Here is a 22,066-nt window from a genome sequence, read left to right as displayed (position 1 = left end):
AATACTTTTTAAAAAATAATGTTTTGTTATTATTACTGCGTGTTTTATTTACCCATTTTTTCAAACTTTCATACCTTTTTTTAAAAAATCCAAAAAAAAAAAAAAAAAACAAAAATATCTGATTTGTGCATAAATAAATTTTTTTTTTTACTTTATTTTTTTTATTTTTTTTTTAATATTATATTATATTTATTGTTTTAATTAAAGTTAAATTCTAATTTACAAGTTTGGTTTGTGATTATTGATTTTTTTTTTTATGTTTTTTTTTTTTTTTCGACTTTATATATTTAAATAATGGATTAAAAAACTATATATTTATCAAATTATATTATGGTTGCTATAACAATAATAAATATTTGAATTGGTGATGTTATTTGTTATTTGAATATTAATATTACACTTCAAATGCAATCGATCTTGATTCTCTTTTGTGAACAGATACTTTATGATTGAGGACGTTGTGTAAAAATTGTACACACTTTTGAGATAATACTAAACCTTCCATTGGATTAGAACTACTAACGTCATAAAGATTTGGTGCTACAACAATTGCAAGATTTTGGGCTGTCATTTTGTTTACATCAGAAAAACTGGAAACTTGTAATAAAAGGTTCATTAACCAATCGAGTAAACTTTTTTGTGGTTCTGGGAGTTGTGCAGCAGATTGAACACATTCGTCAACATCTGTACTATAAAAAATTTTTTCAGTTGGAATTGAATTTAAAATTGGTGTTGGTAATTCTCTAAACCAAATCTATTTAATTATAAATAATTATTATTAATATTAATTGGGATGAATCTGTATTTATTTGTGTTTGGGTGCTACTTACTTTAATTAGGGATGCTATAGTATTAATATCATTACTTGATGTGAAATCATTTTTGTTCATTTGTTCCTTTAAACGTTTAATTTCAGTTTGTTCACCTGCTAAACGGAAAATACCTTCTTGTTGTAAACCACCATTTTCAATTAAAGATTTCTTCATTAAAGAGAGAATAGCTGGTACTCTATAGCCTTCATCATCTACTGATTCGAGTGAAAGTGGGTCAACACCAAAAACACCTGTTTCGCATCTTATTTTTACAGTTAAAAAGTGGCTAGCACCTCCTTCAATTCTTAACACTACTTTGTGATTTGTATTGATCTTTGTATTAACAACTAATTTTACTTTAACTGTTTTTGATTTTCCCTAAATAATATAAATATTAATGTTAGACGGGAAAAAAGTTTTTAAAAAAAAAAAAAAAAAAAAAAAAAAAAAAAAAAACACACACACACAAAAAAAAAGATATTTTTTCAAAATGATAATTGTAATCTTACCTTGTCAATTGAACCAGAGGTTGGGCTAAAACTTAATTGAAATTCTTTTGGTTGTAATGGTTCAAGTTGGAATTTTAATTTCGATTTGTTGTTATTCACAATTGTAAATTGGTCTTGGACTGATGATTTTAATGGACATGGTTTTTCGCCTAAATTAAAATCCAACATATTTTTTGATATCTATTTATAAAAAAATGGTAGGTTAATATCGTTTGATCATTTTATATGCAAGCGCATTTCTAGTTTTTTTTATTTATTTCTATTGGATTATTTTGATTATTTGAATTATTTTAATTTTTTTGATTTTTATGATTGTTTAATTTTTATTTTAATAAACTTACTTCGACACCACCATTATTAGCAGAGCCAAGCTCATCCATAGTTGGCTTTGCTCTGTAATCAATTGATGAAGCGACAGTCACTGATGAACTCTTTGATGATGAAGAACCCATCTTTGACTTTTTCTCTTTCTTTTCGCTTTTTTCTGGTTTCACTTTACTTTTCACTATTAAATTTGTGTTGTTTTAGTGTCCTTTTTTCCACTATATTTACTTATATGATATACCAGTTAGTATATGATATAAATAAACAAATAAAAAAAAAGAGAGAAAACACACAAAAATTTAAAAATTTTAAAAAAAATAAAAAATAAAAAAAATAAAAAAAAATTATTTAAAAAAAAAAAAAAAAAATGAAAAAAAAAAAAATTTGTTTGGGTGTAAAAATTATTTAAAAAAAATAAAGATATGATGTTTATTTATAGAGGAAAGAGAAAAAATATTTGTGTGTGTATCTGTGTGTTGGTGGGGGAGTGGGATAACATTTTATATTGATTTTTTATTTCACACACTATAAAGATTTTACTGCTGAATAACAAAATAAAAAAGAAAAATATTATAAAGATTGACCAACAAAAAAAAATAATAAATTTTTTTTTTTTAACTAATAAATATATTAAATAAAATTTGTTTTTTTTTTATTTTTTTTTTATTTATTATTTCTATTTTCTTTAAATAATTAAAAATTAACAAAAATAGAAATATTTATTTAATATATATAATTTATAAAGTGAATATGACTAATTAAAATAACAATAATTAACGATAAAACAATATTAATACATACATATATAAATAATTAATAAATATTATATAAATATTAAATAAAATAATTTTTAGTACCTTAATAACCTTAATAATCATAATAACCATAAAACCATAATAACCATAATAATCATAATAATCATTATAACCATAATATTAAAATAATAAAAAAGTATTAATCAAAGTTAAATACTTCTTTATTTATCTTTTTAATTTTTTTTTAATTTTTTTTTTTATTTATTTATTAATTTTTAATTATCAAATTCTATCTATATTTTTTTAAATTTTATTTATTTTTTAATGTTGTGATTAAAGAGCTGTGTATGTTCAAATTATATTCATTTTTAAACTAATTTTATTGTTTTGTTTTGTTTGTTTGTTTTTTTTTTTTTATTATTATTCTATAAATATATAAAAAACAATATAAAAGAAATGGTAAGAGAAATACCTATTTATGAAGCATTTACGATGGATGGAGAAACATACGAAACTGTATTGTCACCATTAAATGGACCCAAGCAGATACAATTAGTGTTTCCATTTCAAACAAAATATTGGACAAGATTTAAAATAATAGGTTTAAGTAAATATTAAAATATTATAAATACCACTATTGTAACTATTAATAGATGATATTAATACTCCTAATTTCTTTTTATAGATGGCCCTTTAGAAAGTGTAGAAGCAGGTCCAGGTGCAAGAATACCTATTGGTTTATCGAAGATTTATAGTGTGGATGACTTTGGACCATTTATAACGATCGAGATATTTAAAAAAAATCCAAGAACATATATAGATACTTTAAAGGTTAAAAAAAGATTTGTCGAAGGTTTTAGTTTACATTTTTTAACACAATAAACAAAAAATAAAATTTATTTACACAAATGGATATTATCGAACAAAAATATAATTGGTAAAGTTTTATTATCATTTTTAAAACAAATTATAATAAATAATATTATTTTTAAAATCTTTTTATTTCAATTGGTTTTATGAGTGTTTATTTATTTTAGTTTAATTATCATTTATATAATTTTAAATTATTTTTTTTTTTTTTTATTTTTTTTTTTAATTTTTTTTTATTTTTAATTTTTTTTTTTTTTTTCATTGTTCATTGTTCAAATACCTTTTTTTTCAGAGGTTATCATTTTAAAATGAAAATAAAGGAAATCAATGAAGATGTAAAAGAAGTAAAAGGCATAAATAGTATCAGTGATGAAAATCAATTGGTTTATTCAAGTATTTTCAAACATTTAAATAGAGGTGAAATGGATCAATGTATTGAATTAATTGAAAGAGATCACTCATTGGTTTATTCAACTGAAGATCACTATGGCATGACAGTTTTACATTTGGCATCATCTTTAAAAATGAGGAGACTAGTTAAAGTAATTTTAGATATAGTTTCAGATGACGATTTGCTATCAAGAAATTTCGATATCAACAAACAAGATAATAATGGCAATACCTCTTTACATTATGCATGTGCTTCATCAATTAGCGAAATCACATCCCCAAACCCATCACAGCAGCAACAAATTTCACCAACACCAATAGTTCCAGAGCCATCAGATATAAATAGTTTTATGTATTTAAAGGAAAAGAAATCAAATAGATACTCAGTGGTAGAACTGCTTTTAGAAAGAGGAGCCTCACCAACTTTAGCCAACAAGACCAATATGTTACCAATTCATCTAGCATGTAAAGAAATTGATTATAAAACTGTAGAGTTATTAATCGAAAATAATGATGATCAAGATATTAAAATTTCGGAACCACATGCAAAGGTATTAGATGCTTTCAATTTCTCTTTACTGTTTCAATCTTTACAGCCAAGCATCTATTTAACCAAGCATGAAAAAGAAAGGAACGAAAAGAAAAAAGACATTATTTTATCTAAAATTGATCCAAGTCTAAAATGTGTCAAACAAGGTCCCACATGTTTACATTATTCATTATCAAGTTTAAAAAAAATTAAAGATTTAACAATCTCACTATTTATAAATAACAATGACAGCTTAGCATCCTCAACATCATCTTTATCTTCTTCCTCATCATCCTCTTCCCACTCATCAACCTCCTCACCAAATACATCCAAATTACATCAACAACAAAGCAAAGATATTAATATTGTTGAAAGAAATCACCCTCTTATTAAATTAATTAAACTATTGTTACAAAAATCATGCAAACCAAACCACATTGATGAAACAACAGGTAAAACAGCTTTTCAACAATTTATTCATATTTTCCCTTCAGATGAAAATGAATTAAATGAATTTTTAAATGTACCAAATGCCGATAGTGAAAACAATTTTAATGAAATATTTAAAGAAATGATCAAAGTTTTAATATTTTCTGTTACAAGACTATTCCATCAATACAAATATGATTTCAGTTTACCAAGTGAAAAGTCAATTATGGAAAGCGATAAAGATATTGAAGAAACTCCATTAGGTCAATGTTCAATGTATACAAGTAAATTGATGGTTTTAGAGCAACTATTAAATTTCTTTAATCAAACCAAAATCCAGGGTAACGAATCAAGTGAAGAAAACTACCAAAGGGTTATAGATTCATTAAATAATCGTAACCAACCAGCTCTTTTTATTGCATGCTCTTATGGTAATACCAAAGCAGTAGATTTATTATTAGAAGCAGGTTCTAGTCCAAATATGCTTGATAAGTTTGGTTGCTCAATGCTCCACGAATCATTAAACTTTAAACACTATGACATTGCAAAGAAATTGATACTGTGTGGATCTGATGTAAATCTACCAATGTCTGTATATCCTCAATCGACACCTCTTCATATTGCTGCCAGTCAAGCCTGCTTTGATATGTGCCATTTCTTAGTTGATCATGGTTCACTATTGAATGTTTATGACTCAGAAAAACAAACCCCAAAAGATATTATAGAAAAGATTAGCCAAGATCTTGATGGCTTTTTTACATCAAATTCAACAAACGATTTAAGCGAGCAAGAGTTTAAAGAGCAAATTCAGGATTTAATAGATTTCTTCCAATACCATGTTCAAATAAACTTAGTTCAGATTTCAAGCTTTGTAGTTTTCAAAGGCGATTATAAACAAAAGATTCATCAATTTTTAAAATCAAAAGAACGTAACCCAAATATTGTAGATAAATATATGAATGAAGTTTTTAAAGAATCTGATAAATTAGATGCTTTAATAGATAGCTCAAATATTGTTCAAATTCCATTAAAAGAAGTTAAAACAATGACAAAAAGAATTAAAATCAAAACCAATCAAGACTCATTATTTAAATATGTCAATTTATACAACCAAACCTATCACCACCTTTTAAATGTTATAAGAAATAGATTTAAACCAATAAATAATAATATAATTGCTACTTCAATCGAATCAGTTGAACAGTTTGAAAAGAACCATATTAAATCAATAATATTATTACCAAATGTTTTAATTTCAGATGATAAAGATATTGAATTTATAAAAGATGATGACGAAATTCAAGTAGAATTTAAATAAATAAAATTACACTTTTTTTTCTTTTTATTAAGTTTAAAAATATTCTTTATTTCATTTCTATTTTTTTTGCCTTGTGTTTTTTGGCTAATCTGTAATAGAAAAGTCTAAAAGTTGTGGATCTTCTAAACAACACTATTGAACCTATAATTAAAATAGCTACTATAAACATTGCGCCACCAACAATTATACCCACTAATTGGGCTTTAGTTAATGATTTTGATGCACATATAGAATTTGGATCATTTGAATTTGTATTATCAATTAAAACTGAAAAATCTATATTATAGAAAAAGTATTAGTATTAATATTAACAATAATAACTTCAGATTGTTATATTATAACAATATAAAATATAAGTAATTACCTGGATCAATTGAAATATATCTACGATAGTTTGGTAAATTGATTGAGATAAATGTTTGAGATTTGCTACTTGTACTATTTTGAATATCAATTCCATGGGATATTTGTTGGACTATACCATCGATAATTCCTCTTTTAATGAATCTTCCATATAGGTAAAGATTACCTACTTTTACTTTAGCATAGTTTGAGTCAATGGAGTTATCACCAAATTGAATAGATGAGCAAATATCATCGGTTTTTGATGCCTCGAGTGATGTATAAATTAAAAGCTTTAATGTATTTAATTGATTCTTGAAATTATATTGGTCCAAAGCCATGCTATATTTAATTGTTGATGGCTCCATTGTTAGAGTTTGGTTGGCAAATAAAACTGTAGTTCTTTTATCAAATTTGGTAATTGTAACTAGAAGATGGGTATCAATCGCTTCACCAGCATTATCCATACTCTTGAATGTTGTATTAAATTGATAATTATTTGAATCTAATTCTAGATAGGACCAATTACTAAATATATAGGTTTCGACTGGAGTACCGTATATATCAATTTCGGTCAATGAATAAATAATAATTAAACTTTTGAATTTATTATTATCGTCGACATATGTAAAGTTTACATTAGGATTTGTTGGATTAACCTCACCTACCGAGCCAGTGTTCATACTTGTGCAATCAATACCATTATATGGCTCAATACAATTGCAAACGAAATTGTTTTGGCATACACCTTTTTCAGGGCCTCCACATACTGGGTTTCCTGGACATGTTTGGTTTACTGGTGGGGTGGTTGATTGTGGATTTCCTATTTTAACAGTAAGACTGTTTGATTCCAAGCCATCATTGGTTATAATTTTTATAGTAATATAATTTTCATAAACTGAATCTTTGATTTTATCGGTTACAATTTTCCTATCATCACTTGATACATAATCTACGATGGTGTCAACCAAATTGTCGTATTGATAATAAACTATTAGTTTTGTTTTTGATAAACCAAATCTAAAACCGTTGAGTGTTAAAAGACCATTTGAATATTGAGAATTTGATATGAATGGACCTTCATAAATGGAGCTATTCAAACGGTAAGGTGCCTCCAATTTTGCTAAATCATCAAACTGATATCCTTTTGTATTGAGATTATTATCGGTTAAACCAAAAATACTAATTAATATACCTTCGGGATAACCAAATCCATAGGAAATTGTAATTGAGGTTTTATAAATTGTAGATCCGTTTGGAAATACATGCTCGACTTGCGCAACTGATGATATAACAGTAAAATTAGAAGATGAAAGGTATACAACTGGCAAAAGTCTTGAAGAGAGGCCTGATGTATAAATTCCTGATTGTGGATCTATTGCCATAATTGTAAAAGAAACGGTTCTATTACTATCATTGAGATTTAAAGTATCAACTTTAAAAGACTCTATTTTTGGTGGAGTTGTATCATAGCTATAACCAACATCACCGACCTTGATTGTTTTTGTATTGAGGGTGTCCATGTGTTTCATTAGAGGATTTACTTTTGTCTTTGAAGGATATTCACTGATGTGGCCTTGGGTATCATTTAACCAAATATAACCAATTTTATAAGTTTGGGGTCTATCATAATAGGATATTTGAAAACTACAATTTAAGATATCACCTGGACCAGTGAATGTAATATTTCTACCCATTGGGTCATAGTCACTATTGATATTCACTATACCATATGAAAAACCATTTGATGACTCTGAAAGAGTTAATAAAAAGTAAAGAGTTGTGGTTTCTTGAGCTACTGGAGGAGAGAGTATTGCTGGTGAAACATCTATAGTCTCGATAATTGGAGGTAGAATATTTGGGTCTTTTGATATAATTCTAAGTTCACTTTCTATACCATTTTGTAAATAGTTATAAAAGAAGGTATTATCCAACTGTAGTGGTGTAATAATATATGGCACTGGCCCAAAAATGCTTTTTGGTATCTTAAATCTTATTTCGTAACGGTTTAAATTTCCATTCCAAATACTTGTATATTGTGGGTCACTTTCATCACGGAAGAAATAGGCGCCAGCAGTCCCTACGGGTTTAACAGCGAGCATATAGTTTGGATGGAAACCGAATACAAAGTTATCAAAACGTTTTGTGGTCTCGATATACATTGTATTGTCGACTTGATTATTAGTAACATCAACATTATTTTTTTCAAAATAAATTCTCTTTATTGTTTCTGGAGTTAGGGCACCTTCAAAGAATGGTAATGGTTTGACATAGTCAAAGCTATCATTATATACATCATAAAGCTTATAAGATTTTGAATTGCCATCTCTTGATTTAACAAAGATATCAGCCTTGGTATATTGCAAGCCAACCCTATTTTTTAAAAGTGTATATCGATAAACTCCATTAAAAATAGTTCCTTGGACCAAATGAGATGGATTAATAATATTAATACATGATCTTGTACATAGATTTACAGAGATGCTTGATATACCACTAGAATGTTGAGCTCCAATTAAAAGTGAGAATGTATCTCCATTATCTTTATAGTCCAGTAGTGTAAGCTTTGGCAAAACAATTGAAATAGGTGGAACATCTGAAGAAGAAATATTATAAAGTGTTTTTGTGGTATCTGCTGAATATTGAAGGTTTACTATCCACCATGAGTTGTAAGAGCTTGGGGGTGTAATGAAGGCAACTGAGTAGTCCACTACATTTTGTGATGTACTTATAACACCGAATGGATATGGATAGTATCTTTGAATACCTCCCATTAAATCACCTGTAAAAACCAATGGGCCTAAATACTCAAGACTAACATTAATCCTAACTACCCTAACACCATCTGGATAATCATTTAATGAGCCACTTTTTGCAATATAATTATTTGGAAAAGCTTTATATTTTTTTTTAAAAAAAAAGATTAATAAAAATGTATACAGATAATGATATAAATCCTTTTTTAGACTTACTATAGCTTACTGATAATGGCGGAGTACCGCTGGATGATAGCTTATTTCCATCAAAATACTGGATGCTGTATGATCTAGCCCCATCAACGGTTGGTAAAATATTTAAATATGTAATTGTATCCAACGAAGAATTACCCTTTACTTTAAATAAATATTTTGATGCGGAAGCACTAGCATCAAAAGTATTAAAAAAATAACTTTGATAATTAGTATTAAATGTCATAAATAAATAACAATGCCAATATGTTGTTGGTGAGTTTGCACAATTGTTTGGATAAACCTGATTACTCAAAGAAGAAAAACTACCCAAAGGTGAAACTTTATAAAAAAATTAATAAATTAATAAATTTATTTAACAAAAGCCAATACTATTATTATCCTAAAGTTTACCTACATGATTTATAAATATGTGAGAATGGGACTGTAAATAAACCATCAAAAACTGAAATAGAACTTGATGGTAAATTTGAATTTTGGGCCTGAGGAACATTTGGTATTATTTGAAATATAAATATATTAAAAAATGTTCTTGTTGGTGTTACTGGTTTGAGACCTGGCATTCCACTGTTTCCTGAAACAATATTCGCAGTGCTGGTATATTTTGAAAAAGCATTAAACTTAATACCAATCAGGAATGTTGCTTGGTATGATACATATGGATAAGTTGATACATTTTGAACAAAACTTTGTATTGGGGTTTCTATATTTTTTATAAAAAAAAAAAAAATAGAAAATGAAAAGTGGGAAATAAAAAAAATAAAAATTTAAATTTAAATTAAAAAAATGCATTAAATAAAAAAAAATAATAAAACTATTATAATAATTATTACCTAAACAAGAAAAAGGTATTAATAGCTCTAAACTTATATCTAAATTAAAAAATTGAGGTTTAATACTAATGGACCCATTTTGGCCTTTTAACCTGTTACTATTTACAACATAGAGAAACTGATCGGCTGAATTATAAATTAAGGATGGAAATAAATCTACTCCAAATGTCACGGGCCTTTGACCATTTGTATCATTAATTAAAACCCAATAAGTAAATGTGCATGATGTTTCTGATGGTAAGGCATATCTCTGGTTCAATGGAATTCCTTCATCATCCTTAATATTCATTACTGTGGTGTAATCATATATACCACATTTTGCTATTACAAATAATATATATAAAAAAAATAAAATAACTATTTTCATACTTTTTATTTTATAAAAATAAAAAAACTATTCAAAAAAAAAAAAAAATCAATCACAAATTAAGAAAAAAAAAAAAATAAAAAAATAAAAAAAAAAATATCTAAATAAATTAAAAAAAAAAGTCTTTTTAAAAAGATTTTTTTTAGGGCAAAAATAAATTAATAATCAAATATTTAAAAAAATGTAAAATAAAATGATAAATTATCATACTATCTATTTTTTGATAATTAAAAAAACTACAATTTGTATCTTTTTTATTTGGGAGTGTTGTTAAATAGTGAAGAAATTCACCAATATTTGATTATTTTTTTTTTTAATTATTATTATTAACTTTTTTTTTTTTCCTTTTTTTTTTTTATATCTTTAAATAACACTAATTAATTTAACGTAAGAATAACATTTCACTGTATTTTGGAATTGGCCAGATTGAATCATCAATGATTGTTTCGAGATGATCAGAATATTTACGTACATCATTCATTGCTGGTATAATGGTTTGGTTAAGGAAGAAAGAAAGTTCATGTTCTGATTTTGTTTCTTTTGATTGTTTAATAAGATTTAAAAGTTTTTGATTTGATTCGGTGAGGTTATTGATAGCTTCAACTAATTCTGATAAAAGAGAGAATTGAGCATTTGGTTGGCAGAATGATTTTTGGCTTTGGAGGAATGGCATGATGGAGTTGAGAGAGTCAGCAACACTCTTTTGATATTGGAAGCATGATGGAAGAACCAATGTTGAAATGATATCATAGAGTGAGTTTGCTTCAATCTTGATGGATTTGTTATAAATTTCAAAGAGAATTTCTTGACGTGATTCTAATTCGACTGGGGATAAAATGCTACTTTCTTTGAAAAGTTTGATATTCTTTTCAGAGTTGATGTTGACTAAAGCTTCTGGAGTAGTTGGAAGGTTTTGAAGACCTCTTGATTTGGCAATATCTTTCCATTCATCACTATAACCATCACCGTTGAAAATAACACGGTTATGAGCTGAAAGAGTTTCTTTGATAACTTTATTGAAGGCTGTTTGTCTGTTTGTATTTTTCATTTCAGAGAGGATAGAGTCACGAATGTATTTAAGTGATTCGGCAACAATAGTATTTAAAACAATACATGGGAAATTAACAACTTGACTTGAACCAACAGCACGGAATTCGAATTTGTTACCAGTGAAAGCAAATGGTGAAGTACGATTACGATCAGTACTATCTTTTGGAAGTGGTGGGAAACCACTAACACCCAAATTCATATCGTCTGAGGTTGGAGCTTGAATATCTGTAGAGTTGATAATATTGTTAACAACGGTATCGAGTTCTTTACCAAGATAAATTGAAATAATGGCTGGTGGGGCCTCATTGGCACCTAAACGGTGTTCATTACCTGGTACTGCAACAGATGCTCTTAAGAGATCGGCGTGAATATCGACGGCTCTAATAATAGCAGTAAGGAAAAGAATGAAACGAGCATTTTGTGATGGAGTGTGACCTGGGTCTAAAAGATTTGAACCACCGTCGGTACTTAATGACCAATTGTTATGTTTACCAGAACCATTGACACCAGCGAATGGTTTTTCGTGGAAGAGACAAACTAAACCGTGTTTGGTAGCAACTGATTTTAAGATATCCATAAGCATCATATTGTGATCAGCAGCAACATTAGCACGTTCAAAAATTGGAGCAACTTCATATTGACCTGGAGCAACTTCATTGTGTCTGGTTTTTAATGGCATACCTAATCTCCACATTTTCCATTCTACCTCTTGAATACAAGAAATAATACGACTGTTCATGGTACCAAAGTAATGATCTTCCATTTCTTGACCCTTTGGTGGTCTGGCACCAATTAAAGTACGACCGCAATTAACAAGATCTGGACGAGCTAAATAAAACTTTCTATCAATTAAAAAGAATTCTTGTTCGATACCTAAAGTTGGGAAAACTCTTTTGTGTGTTTCATTAAAGAGTAAGTTGAGGGTGATGAGTGATTCATTTGAAACATATTCCATTGAACGTAAAAGTGGGGTTTTTTGATCTAAAGCTTCACCGGTCCATGAACAGAAAGCAGTTGGAATACAAAGTACGGCACCATTCTTTTCTCTACGGATGAATGCTGGTGATGTGGCATCCCATACAGTATAACCACGAGCTTCCCAAGTTGATCTAATACCACCGGATGGGAATGATGATGCATCTGGTTCACCTTTAATTAATTGCATACCAGAGAACTCTAATAATAATTTTTCTTCACCTGGGAAAATACTAACAAAAGCATCATGCTTTTCAGCAGCTAAACCATTTAATGGTAAAAACCAATGGCAATAGTGAGTAGCTCCTTGTTTAATGGCCCATTCTTTCATACCGTTGGCAACCATATCGGCAATTTGTGGATCTAATGTACTACCAGTGGCCATAACTTCACGGATCTTTTTATAACAATGTGATGGTAATGTTTCTCTCATGGCATTTAAACCATAAGTATCACTATCATAAATACTTGTTAATCTATCTGCTTGATCGCTAACCTCGCCACCTGCTTCAACTGGTTCTCTTTTATCGATATATTCAATAATTTCTCTTCTTCTATTTGACATCTTTTATAATATATATATGTGTGTGTATGTTTGTTAAATATAATAATTTAATATTTTGGTCTTATATTTTAATTTTATCTGTAATAGAAATTTATTAATGTTAATAAAAAAATGGTAAAAAAATAAAAAATAAAAAAGTATAGAATTAAAAAAAAAATAAAAAATAAATAAAAAAAATAAAATAAATTAAAAATAATAAAAATACCCCTGTTATTGTGTATTAAAAAAATGATATATATATAATAACACAAAAATAGCTTTTTTTTAATTTAGCTTGAATATTTTTTTTGTTTTTTCTTCACACACACCCACAAACACAATTAATTTTATTTAATTTTTTTTTTTTCAATGATTGAAATTACAATATAGATAATTAATGTAATGAAGTGCCATTTATCTAATTTTACTATTTATATTTATTTTTTAAAAAAAAAATTATAATAATTTATAATTAATTTAAAAAAATACAAAAAAATTTTTTTTTGTGAAATAAAAATTGACTTGTGTGAAATTTTTTAAAAATAAAAATAAATTCAAATAAAAAATTATAGAGAGATGATGTTTAAATTTCTTACATTAAAAGAGTATTACAAATATGTAATTATAATATAATTAAAATATTATATAACAAATATAATATTAATTAAAATATATAAAGATAAAAAAAAACTTTTTCGTTTTTTATTTTTTTTTTTTTATAAAAATTTGAAGAAAAAAAAAAAAAATAAAACGCCGTAATGCCGTTATTACCTAAATAAAAATGTCGGTAGCGCCGTTATAACCAAAATAATTTTTTTTATTTATTTTTATTAATAAATTAAATAAAATTAGGAGAACAAATGGCGAAAAAATACTACTATTATTTTTAAAATTAAAGATTTGTTTGTTCCAAAAGTTAAAATTAAATAAAAAAGTTAATGGGTTGAAAAAAAAAAATTAATCCAATTTACATTTTTATTTTTATGAAGATAAATCATTAAAAATTATAATAAATAAAGATTGTGGGTTAATATGAAATATATTTGGCGGTAAGATTTTTTTTTTTTTTTTTTTTTTTTTGGTTGGTGGTGGTTTACTAATTTTAAAATTTTATTTTTAGATTAAATAAATATCAGTCAATAGAATTAAAAAAATGGGTTTAGGGTTCAAGAGTTATTAATAAAAGTTTTTCAAATGGTTCTAATGAAAGAGGAACGAGATATTTCCCAATGATTCGAATCTCATAATTGACCAAAGATTGTAACCAAACGCAAATACAAATGTATCTTTAGTTGAGAATAATAAATAATAAACCTCTAACAAGATAAATAAAATAACAATCAATGTTTTAAAACTATTTTTACTTTTTATTTTTTTTTTATTTTTTTTTTATTTTTTTTTATTTTTTTTTATTTATAAATAAATTTAACAATAACCAATATTTTGATTTAGTAATACAAAATAATATACTTATTTAATATTTTATTTAATATGGTGGTAGCTGTTTATTATTGGTTTGTTTAAATATTATAGTTTGGACATTGGTAAATAAAGTGACATTTGAACACCTTTCTTTTCAAATAAACATTTTTCATAAAACTTAACATTACTATCAGAACAATCTAAAATAAGTTTATAGCAACCAAGTTTTTTGCCTATGTGGGTTAATTGTTCGATTATTCTATACAAATTAATTGTGGGTTAATACAAAGAGATTAAATCATCGAAAAAATATAAAAAAAAGTATACTACCTTAATCCTAAATTTTTTCCTCTATAGGTTTTATCAACTACAATGTCTTCAATGTGTCCACAGGTTCCACAGTTTCTAATGAATTTCTTTTCGACAAATAAAGTTCCACATGCGATAATTTTTTTCTTTTTTAAATCTTCAGCTACAACAATGAAATAGGTATCAGGTTGTTTCTTTAATTCAGAATATCTATCTATAAATTGTGATTTTGTAAATTTAGCTTCTGTTAGTTGTTGCAGACATTCCGAGAATCCTTTTTCAAAATCTGATATTTCTAGAAATCTATAAACTATTTCATCGATTTCTCTAGGTTCTTTTAATAAACTACTTGACTATATTTGTTTTAAAATAAACAAGTTAGCTATATAAATAATAGTAATAGTAATAATTATACATATAAAATAATACCATTTTAATATTGAATATTTAATATGATGAAAAAAATATAAAATAATTTGTGTATAAATAAATAAATTAATTAAAAATTTTTTAAAAAAAAAAAAATTTAAATTAAAAAAAAAAAAAAAAAATAAAATTAAAAAAAAACACATCATGTTTTTTTATTTTTATTTATTTTCTATATTTGACCAAAAAAAAAGGAGTTAACCTCTATAAAAATGTTATTCTATTAATAAAATAATACATGGTTAAAAAGTTTTGTTCAATTTTCAAATATTTTTTATTCTATATTGGTGTGGTTTTAAAATTAAAATATATTTTTTTTAAATAAAATAATTACAGAATAGAACAAAAAAGGTTATATATAGATAAAATAAAGGTGTATTAGTAAGATAATTAAAAAAAATATAAATTACAATTTTTTTTTTTTAATTTTTTATTTTTTTTTAAAAATTATTTTCATTTTTTTATTTTTTTTAAAATAAAAAAATATTTTTTTCTTTTTTTATTTTCTATTTTTTAAATATATAAATATAATTCTTATTCGTTTTATATTATTATGAAAAGTAATAATATATAAACTAAATGTGTAACCTTAATTAATTTGTTTTTGTTTTTGTTTTTTTTTTTTTCTTTTTCATGTATTTATTATACACAAATATAATCATATATAGTAAATAAAAAGAAATGTATTTTACATTCGGATGGCCCAAAACATATTTTAGCGAAGTTCAAGAACAGTTTATAGATGTACAACATAGTTTTGATTGCTCATTGATTGGGTTTATTGGAATATCAACATTATCATTATGGTCAGGCGATCAGCATAGGGTTCAATTAGGTTATATATCAAGATCCGACGATTCATTAAATAAATTTGGTAAAAATCAAAAGTTAATTTGGTCTCCAGATTCAACTTCAATAGCTATAGTCGTATGTATTGTTTTTAAAATTACAATTATAGAGTATTTGGACATGTTTTAATTAATCATAATCTTTAGACATCAATAGGTTTTATTATTGTTTATAGAATCGAACAAGAGGGTATCGACATTTTAAATTTTAAATACTATAAGGATCATCATTCACCAACTCTACAAAATGATAAAAAGAAATATTCAATAAAATTCTCATCATCATTTAGACCGTCAACTTTAGGCGCATTATGGTACATATTTATTATACCAATTTTTCAATAATCTAACAGATAATTAATAGTTGCTTTATTATTTCACATTTAGTATAACATCAAACAGCGAATATATATTTATTTTTACAAAAGAGGGATACTTAGTCAAGTCATCATGGACAGGTGAACTAATAAGTCAATTTTCATTGGATATTGTTCCTTTTGATGGACTCAATGATTCATATTCAAATGTACCAAGCAGCTCCCCATTAATTGTTGCAAGTGTATTTTATAATCCAGTATTTTCAATATTTGGTTTGGTGTTTGAAAATGGTTCAAGTGCAATTTTAAAAAAGAAGTCGAAAGACAAGTTAAGAGGGTATTGGTTAGCAAAGGAGAATTCAGTTTCTATTTCTTTAAATTTAAAGCATAGACTTGCTGCTGTTGGCATGAAAAAGTAAATATATTACATTCTCTTTTAGCAGCATATACATTTGAATTCTTATATTAATTAATTTTATATTTTTTTAGTGGTGAGGTTTTAATTTATAAATTACCAGGACCAGTTATAAAGTCAAAAGTTAATCAACAATTTGATTCACAGGAATTAGAAAAATCAATGAATTCATGTCAGTATGTAAGAACATTTTCATTATTACAGTTTAGAGAGATAACTCCGGATGCAATTGGACCAATATCAAGAATGAGTTGGACTCATGATGATAATTGCCTGGCTGTTGGTTGGAAAAATCGTGGCTTTTGCCTATGGTCAGTTTATGGGTGTAAATTAACATGTACAATACCACAAATGAATGATGTCACATCTAATTCTAGATATCTAGAACCATGTAAAGAGGGTGTTTTGGCTTTTAGTTGGGGTCCAGAGTCATATCATTTAGTATTATTATCCAATGGCAATGATTTGGGTGAATTCTTCCAATTTACATTTTTAAAAGCCTCTTTAGCTTCAAATCCAAGTTTAAATTATTCAGAGAGAATTATATTGCAAACTGAAGACAGATTAATGCTTTTAAATTATAAAGGTAAAGAATTGGGTGATATTCGTTGGAAACACTTACAGATTCCATCAGCTTATTTAAATGATAATTGGCCCATTCGACATATAGCATTATCAAGAGATAGAAACCAATTCGCAGTTGCTGGTAAAAGAGGTATAATATTGTACAATTCCCTAAGCAAACGTTGGAAGATGTTTGGCGATAGAAATCAAGAACAAAATATTGAAAGTCTTTGTTTAGCTTGGTATAAAAATGTTATTATTGTAGCAAATTATTCAGTTTTTCTAAAGAAGCACCAATTCCTTTTCTTTCCAAAGCAGCATTTAGATAATAGTTCTCTTTTATATACCCACCAGATACCTCAAAACCATCAACCACAGCTTATTGATTGCAACGATGTTCATTTAGCTTTGTTTACTAGCGAGTCATTCTTTTATTTATTCCGAGTATTGGAAAGAAATCAAAAAATTGAGTTACATTTGGTTCATACTTTATCAATGGCTGTACCTTCAATACCTCTTTCAATTTCTTTGTTACCACCCATACAAATAAATTTATCATCAAATCAAAGTCAATTTATAACTTCACCAAATAAATCATCATTATTATTGCAATATGAAAGACAACAGCAACCAATAATACAGCAAAATCAAAGACAATTAGCATATTGCTTAATATTATATTCAAATGGTAGGTTATGTTTATCAAATGCTGAAAATGCTGTTCAATGTGAATTGGCAACAAACATTGAACAATATTGGTTTACAAACATCTATAGAGATAATGAATTAATTGGAAATACTTTATGGGCTTATGGTAATTCTGGTATTCAAGTCTGGTTCCCATTCTCTTCCGAAGAAATTTTATCAAATAAAAATTTTAATCACAATCGATCATTAAATTTTGATAATGAAGTTTATCCAGTTGGCTTTTTAAATGAATTGGGTGTTATTGTAGGTCTAAGTCAAGGTATTTCCTATTCATTATGTTCAGCATATCCAAATTATGAAATTCATATCAAAACCCATCCTTTCCTTCACTCAATTTTAAAACATTTATTAGAAAGAGGAGGTGCTGAAAAAGCATGGAGCCTATCAAGTAAATTTTACACAATTCCTCATTTCACTCATTCATTGGAATTATTATTACACGAATTTATTTCAGATACAGATGATTTAAAAAAGCAATTCAAACAACAAAAGCACCAACAACTGCAACAATTACCCGTACCATACCCAAATAACCCAAGTAGTAAATTAGAATATGTTATAAACTTTTTAAAAAAGTTCCCACAATTTCCAGAGGTAGCCATGAGATGTACTAGAAAGATTGATTCAAGTTTTTGGAAGGGTTTGTTCTCAATTATTGGTGACCCATTCATACTTTACCAAAAATGTTTATCAAATGGAAGAATTGAAATCGCCGCATCTTATTTAAAAATTTTACAACATCTTACTGGTGATGATACAAGTAGAAAGTGTGCAATAGATTTGTTAGAAATTTCATTAGACTTTGATAATATAGATTTAGCGGGTGATTTAGTTAGGTTTTTACATACATCCGATGAGGATAATGCGACTCCATCTGAAGATCATCAACAGCAATCCCAGTTTGATAATTCATCAACTTACAAATCAAATATTTCAAAGGAGTCCAAACAATTTTATCGTAATTTAGAACAGATTCTATCAACCTACTCAGCAAAACTATTAAAGAGTAAACTTTTAAGAAACTTTTTATTATTCTCTAGAAAAACGTTATGTGAAGATATATCGTCATGGTTAATTGCAAAAAAAAGAGCTACCGTTCTTAGAACTGTTGAAGATTTAGATATGGCTTTAAATTCAATCCATGTACAATTTTATATAAACTTACCAAGTGAATCTTTACCACCATTTTCTCCACAAAGTATATTACAAGTATTTTCAACTATCACGCCATCAACATCATCATCAAATAATAATTTAAAACACTCATTATCAAATTCTTCAATAATATCAGTAAATAACGAAGATCATAATGAAATTGAAGATAGTAATATAACAAATAAAATCGAATCAGAGAGTATTATAATAAATAATGATACAATACAAAAACTACAACAAAATGATGATTCTCATTTAACATTATCTCAATCACCCCCAACAATGGTTACAAAAGATGAAATGATCGAGTCACTTAAATCTAGAATTCAACAGCATGGCTCAGCTTCTAAAGATGTTTTAATGGGTAGTGATCGTAATGGTAGCACTGTTAGCGGCGTTTCGGGCGGTTCAAATCTTCAATACTCTTTTAGATCGCATCAATTTATGGTTGCACCAAGCACTGGTAGTGAATATAACGACCCATACTTTTTAAAAGAGTCTATAGAGTCATCTATGGAGGATCTTTATTATTTGCTCCAAGAGTTAACAAATGCAAATTGTTATGAATGGGTATTAGTTATTGCCACTGTATTATTAAACCCAGTTTTAATCTCCAAAACCCTAAAGAAAATACCAGATATTTATGAAAACTATTGCAAAATGCTTTCTCATCAAAAATCGATAGGTTATAATCAATTATTAAAATTTATTCAAGAATCAATATATCCATTATTACAAAAATCCTCAAATAATAAATTAAATAGTGACGAAAAATAAAATAATATATTTTTATAACCCAATTAGTTTTAAATACTTTAATTAAAACAAAAAACCATTTTTTTTTTTTTTTTTTTAATTAAAAAAAAAAGATGGTATTTAATTTATTAATAATCGTAGTTCCCAATGATCATCATGAGGAAATGTTATTTGGTAGATTAATTTTTTGATTAGTTTTAATACTTTATAATGATTCTAATTGCTGATTGTTCATATTATCAGTGGTTAACTTTGCTATATGGTTTACTCTTTGGATTTGGTGATACTTTAATTTTCATTGATTTAAATTCTCTAAAATGTCAGTTTGGATAATTCTACCAATTTCTTCAATAAACTTTAAATCTGGTAAAATCAAGAAAAAAATACTAGATTTCTAGACAGTGTATACTTGGTTTTTACATAATACTTTATATTTGATCTCCAATATTCTTTTTATGATATTATATAATATTTCTAATTCAAAATTTTTTATTTTTTTGGCTTGATAAATCAATTTTTTTACAATTAAAAAGTAAGTATTTCAAATATCAGATAGAGAATTAATTTATAAAATATTAAATTAAAATACTTAATTTAAATAAAAAAGTTAAAAAATAAATGAAAAATATATGAGTACTATTAAAAATTTTAAATTAAACAGAACATTATTATTTTTTATTTTTTTTTAATTTTTTAATTTTTTTATAATTTAATAATTATAATTTTTATTTTGTTATATTTTCTTTTTTTTTTAATTTTTTTTTTCTTTTTATCATATTTTATTTTTCTTTTTTATATAATACTATAATTTTTTTCAAAATTTTTTTTTTTCAAATTAAAGCATACCAAAACTATAAATTCTTTTGTATTCAGTATATCATTAATTTTTTTACATTACCACATATTTTATATATTTAATCACCACCACTTCTTTATATAATAATCATTAAAAATGTTTTCATTAGATAATTTAGTTATTGTTTTCTTTATTTTTTTATATTCAATTTTTAATTCCCTCATCACCACCATCATCATTAATTATTATTATTGTCCACAACAACAAAATAATAATAGCAAAATGTTTTCCAAAGAGGATGTAGATCGTCTTTTAGAGAAGCAAAAGATGGAGCATCTCATGAATGTAAGTTTCATATAACATTAAACTATATATATTAATTTATTAATTTTTATTTTTTAAAAATATTTAGTTTTCCAATGAAAAAGCAACTCTATCAAAAGAAAATGAGGCTATGAAATTAAAATTGGTAAAAAAACAAATTAAATCCTCAAAACTAAAAGTCTTGTTATCAGAATATGAAAATACAATGAAAGGGGTATTAGAAAAACCTTTGGCAGAATCAGAATCAAATAAATTAAGAAATGCATTAGAAGAAAATGATCAATTAAAAAAGGTAAATAAATATTAATAAAAAACATATATAAAAACTAATAGTTAATGATTTAATAATTGTTAATTAAAATTTAATAATATAAAAATATTTTTCATTTTACTAATATCTTTTTTTAATTTTATTTTATTCTTTTAATTCAGAAAAATATTCAACTTGAAGAAACAAACTCAAAACTCAATACCGAAGTCCAAGTTCAAGTAAAGAAATTTAATTTCTTAAAAGTACGTGCCGAAGAAAGATTGGAGAATGCATCGGAACAATTATCTGAAATAAAAAAAGTTGCCGATAAACAAATTTTAGAACTAGGTTTAAAATTAAAAGAGTCAGAATCCAAATTGTCTTTGAAAAAATAATAATACGATGATATGGCCAAATCATCAATTATTTTTTCAAGAAATGGATCAGAAACTTGTTCCCCAATTAGCACAATCTCCAATGCATGCCTAAATAGTTATCCAAGTGTAACCTCAAATAGCTCACCCCTTTCACCATCAATACAGAATTATCAAAATTTATGCAAAGAATAAAGAAAATATTAAATATTATATATTATATATCAAAACTCATAATCAAAACATTACATCACCACCAAAAAACAATTAATAGAAAATTATAACAATTAATGGACCACTCCAACACCAACACCAACTCCAACACCAACACCAAACTCCAACCCCAGCTCCAACTCCAACTCCAACCCCAGCTCCAACTCCAACTC

The 22,066-nt window shown here is 26.0% G+C and overlaps 8 protein-coding genes across 8 annotated transcripts; 4 read left to right on the top strand and 4 right to left on the bottom strand.

Moving 5' to 3' along the window:
• Window positions 1-394: 394 nt before the first annotated feature.
• Window positions 395-1,489, bottom strand: DICPUDRAFT_29142 (uncharacterized protein; the record flags this gene model as incomplete). The annotated part of the gene is made up of 3 exons (XM_003285239.1): window positions 395-754; window positions 831-1,190; window positions 1,322-1,489. The coding sequence occupies 3 exons, from the start codon at window positions 1,487-1,489 to the stop codon at window positions 395-397; spliced, it is 888 nt and encodes a 295-aa protein (XP_003285287.1).
• Window positions 1,490-2,856: 1,367 nt separating this feature from the next.
• On the top strand, window positions 2,857-3,282 carry DICPUDRAFT_149166 (uncharacterized protein; the record flags this gene model as incomplete). The annotated part of the gene is made up of 2 exons (XM_003285263.1): window positions 2,857-3,007; window positions 3,086-3,282. 2 exons carry the CDS (start codon window positions 2,857-2,859, stop codon window positions 3,280-3,282), a joined length of 348 nt encoding a protein of 115 aa, XP_003285311.1.
• Window positions 3,283-3,578: 296 nt separating this feature from the next.
• Window positions 3,579-5,936, top strand: DICPUDRAFT_149165 (uncharacterized protein; the record flags this gene model as incomplete). Its single annotated transcript, XM_003285262.1, has 1 exon — window positions 3,579-5,936. The coding sequence occupies one exon, from the start codon at window positions 3,579-3,581 to the stop codon at window positions 5,934-5,936; it is 2,358 nt and encodes a 785-aa protein (XP_003285310.1).
• A 46-nt stretch (window positions 5,937-5,982) lies between these two features.
• Window positions 5,983-10,369, bottom strand: DICPUDRAFT_76235 (uncharacterized protein; the record flags this gene model as incomplete). Its single annotated transcript, XM_003285238.1, has 5 exons — window positions 5,983-6,212; window positions 6,301-9,174; window positions 9,251-9,568; window positions 9,645-9,950; window positions 10,081-10,369. The coding sequence occupies 5 exons, from the start codon at window positions 10,367-10,369 to the stop codon at window positions 5,983-5,985; spliced, it is 4,017 nt and encodes a 1,338-aa protein (XP_003285286.1).
• A 338-nt stretch (window positions 10,370-10,707) lies between these two features.
• On the bottom strand, window positions 10,708-13,399 carry DICPUDRAFT_93892 (glutamate-ammonia ligase). The gene is made up of 2 exons (XM_003285237.1): window positions 13,243-13,399; window positions 10,708-13,115 (listed from the first exon to the last, which is right to left on the bottom strand). The coding sequence occupies exon 2, from the start codon at window positions 13,035-13,037 to the stop codon at window positions 10,830-10,832; it is 2,208 nt and encodes a 735-aa protein (XP_003285285.1). The 5' UTR covers window positions 13,038-13,115; window positions 13,243-13,399; the 3' UTR covers window positions 10,708-10,829.
• Window positions 13,400-14,543: 1,144 nt separating this feature from the next.
• On the bottom strand, window positions 14,544-15,179 carry DICPUDRAFT_76233 (uncharacterized protein; the record flags this gene model as incomplete). Its single annotated transcript, XM_003285236.1, has 3 exons — window positions 14,544-14,697; window positions 14,769-15,100; window positions 15,177-15,179. The coding sequence occupies 3 exons, from the start codon at window positions 15,177-15,179 to the stop codon at window positions 14,544-14,546; spliced, it is 489 nt and encodes a 162-aa protein (XP_003285284.1).
• A 675-nt stretch (window positions 15,180-15,854) lies between these two features.
• DICPUDRAFT_149161 (uncharacterized protein) lies at window positions 15,855-19,957 on the top strand (the record flags this gene model as incomplete). The annotated part of the gene is made up of 4 exons (XM_003285261.1): window positions 15,855-16,132; window positions 16,198-16,335; window positions 16,409-16,753; window positions 16,828-19,957. The coding sequence occupies 4 exons, from the start codon at window positions 15,855-15,857 to the stop codon at window positions 19,955-19,957; spliced, it is 3,891 nt and encodes a 1,296-aa protein (XP_003285309.1).
• Window positions 19,958-20,888: 931 nt separating this feature from the next.
• Window positions 20,889-21,701, top strand: DICPUDRAFT_76231 (uncharacterized protein; the record flags this gene model as incomplete). Its single annotated transcript, XM_003285260.1, has 3 exons — window positions 20,889-21,077; window positions 21,145-21,348; window positions 21,489-21,701. The coding sequence occupies 3 exons, from the start codon at window positions 20,889-20,891 to the stop codon at window positions 21,699-21,701; spliced, it is 606 nt and encodes a 201-aa protein (XP_003285308.1).
• Window positions 21,702-22,066: the final 365 nt, after the last annotated feature.

This window comes from Dictyostelium purpureum, assembly GCF_000190715.1.
Source record: "Dictyostelium purpureum unplaced genomic scaffold DICPUscaffold_42, whole genome shotgun sequence".
In the NCBI taxonomy this organism is placed as follows: Eukaryota; Evosea; class Eumycetozoa; order Dictyosteliales; family Dictyosteliaceae; genus Dictyostelium; species Dictyostelium purpureum.
Note: the sequence above shows the minus strand (reverse complement) of the source record. Positions and strands in the feature narration are given on the sequence as shown.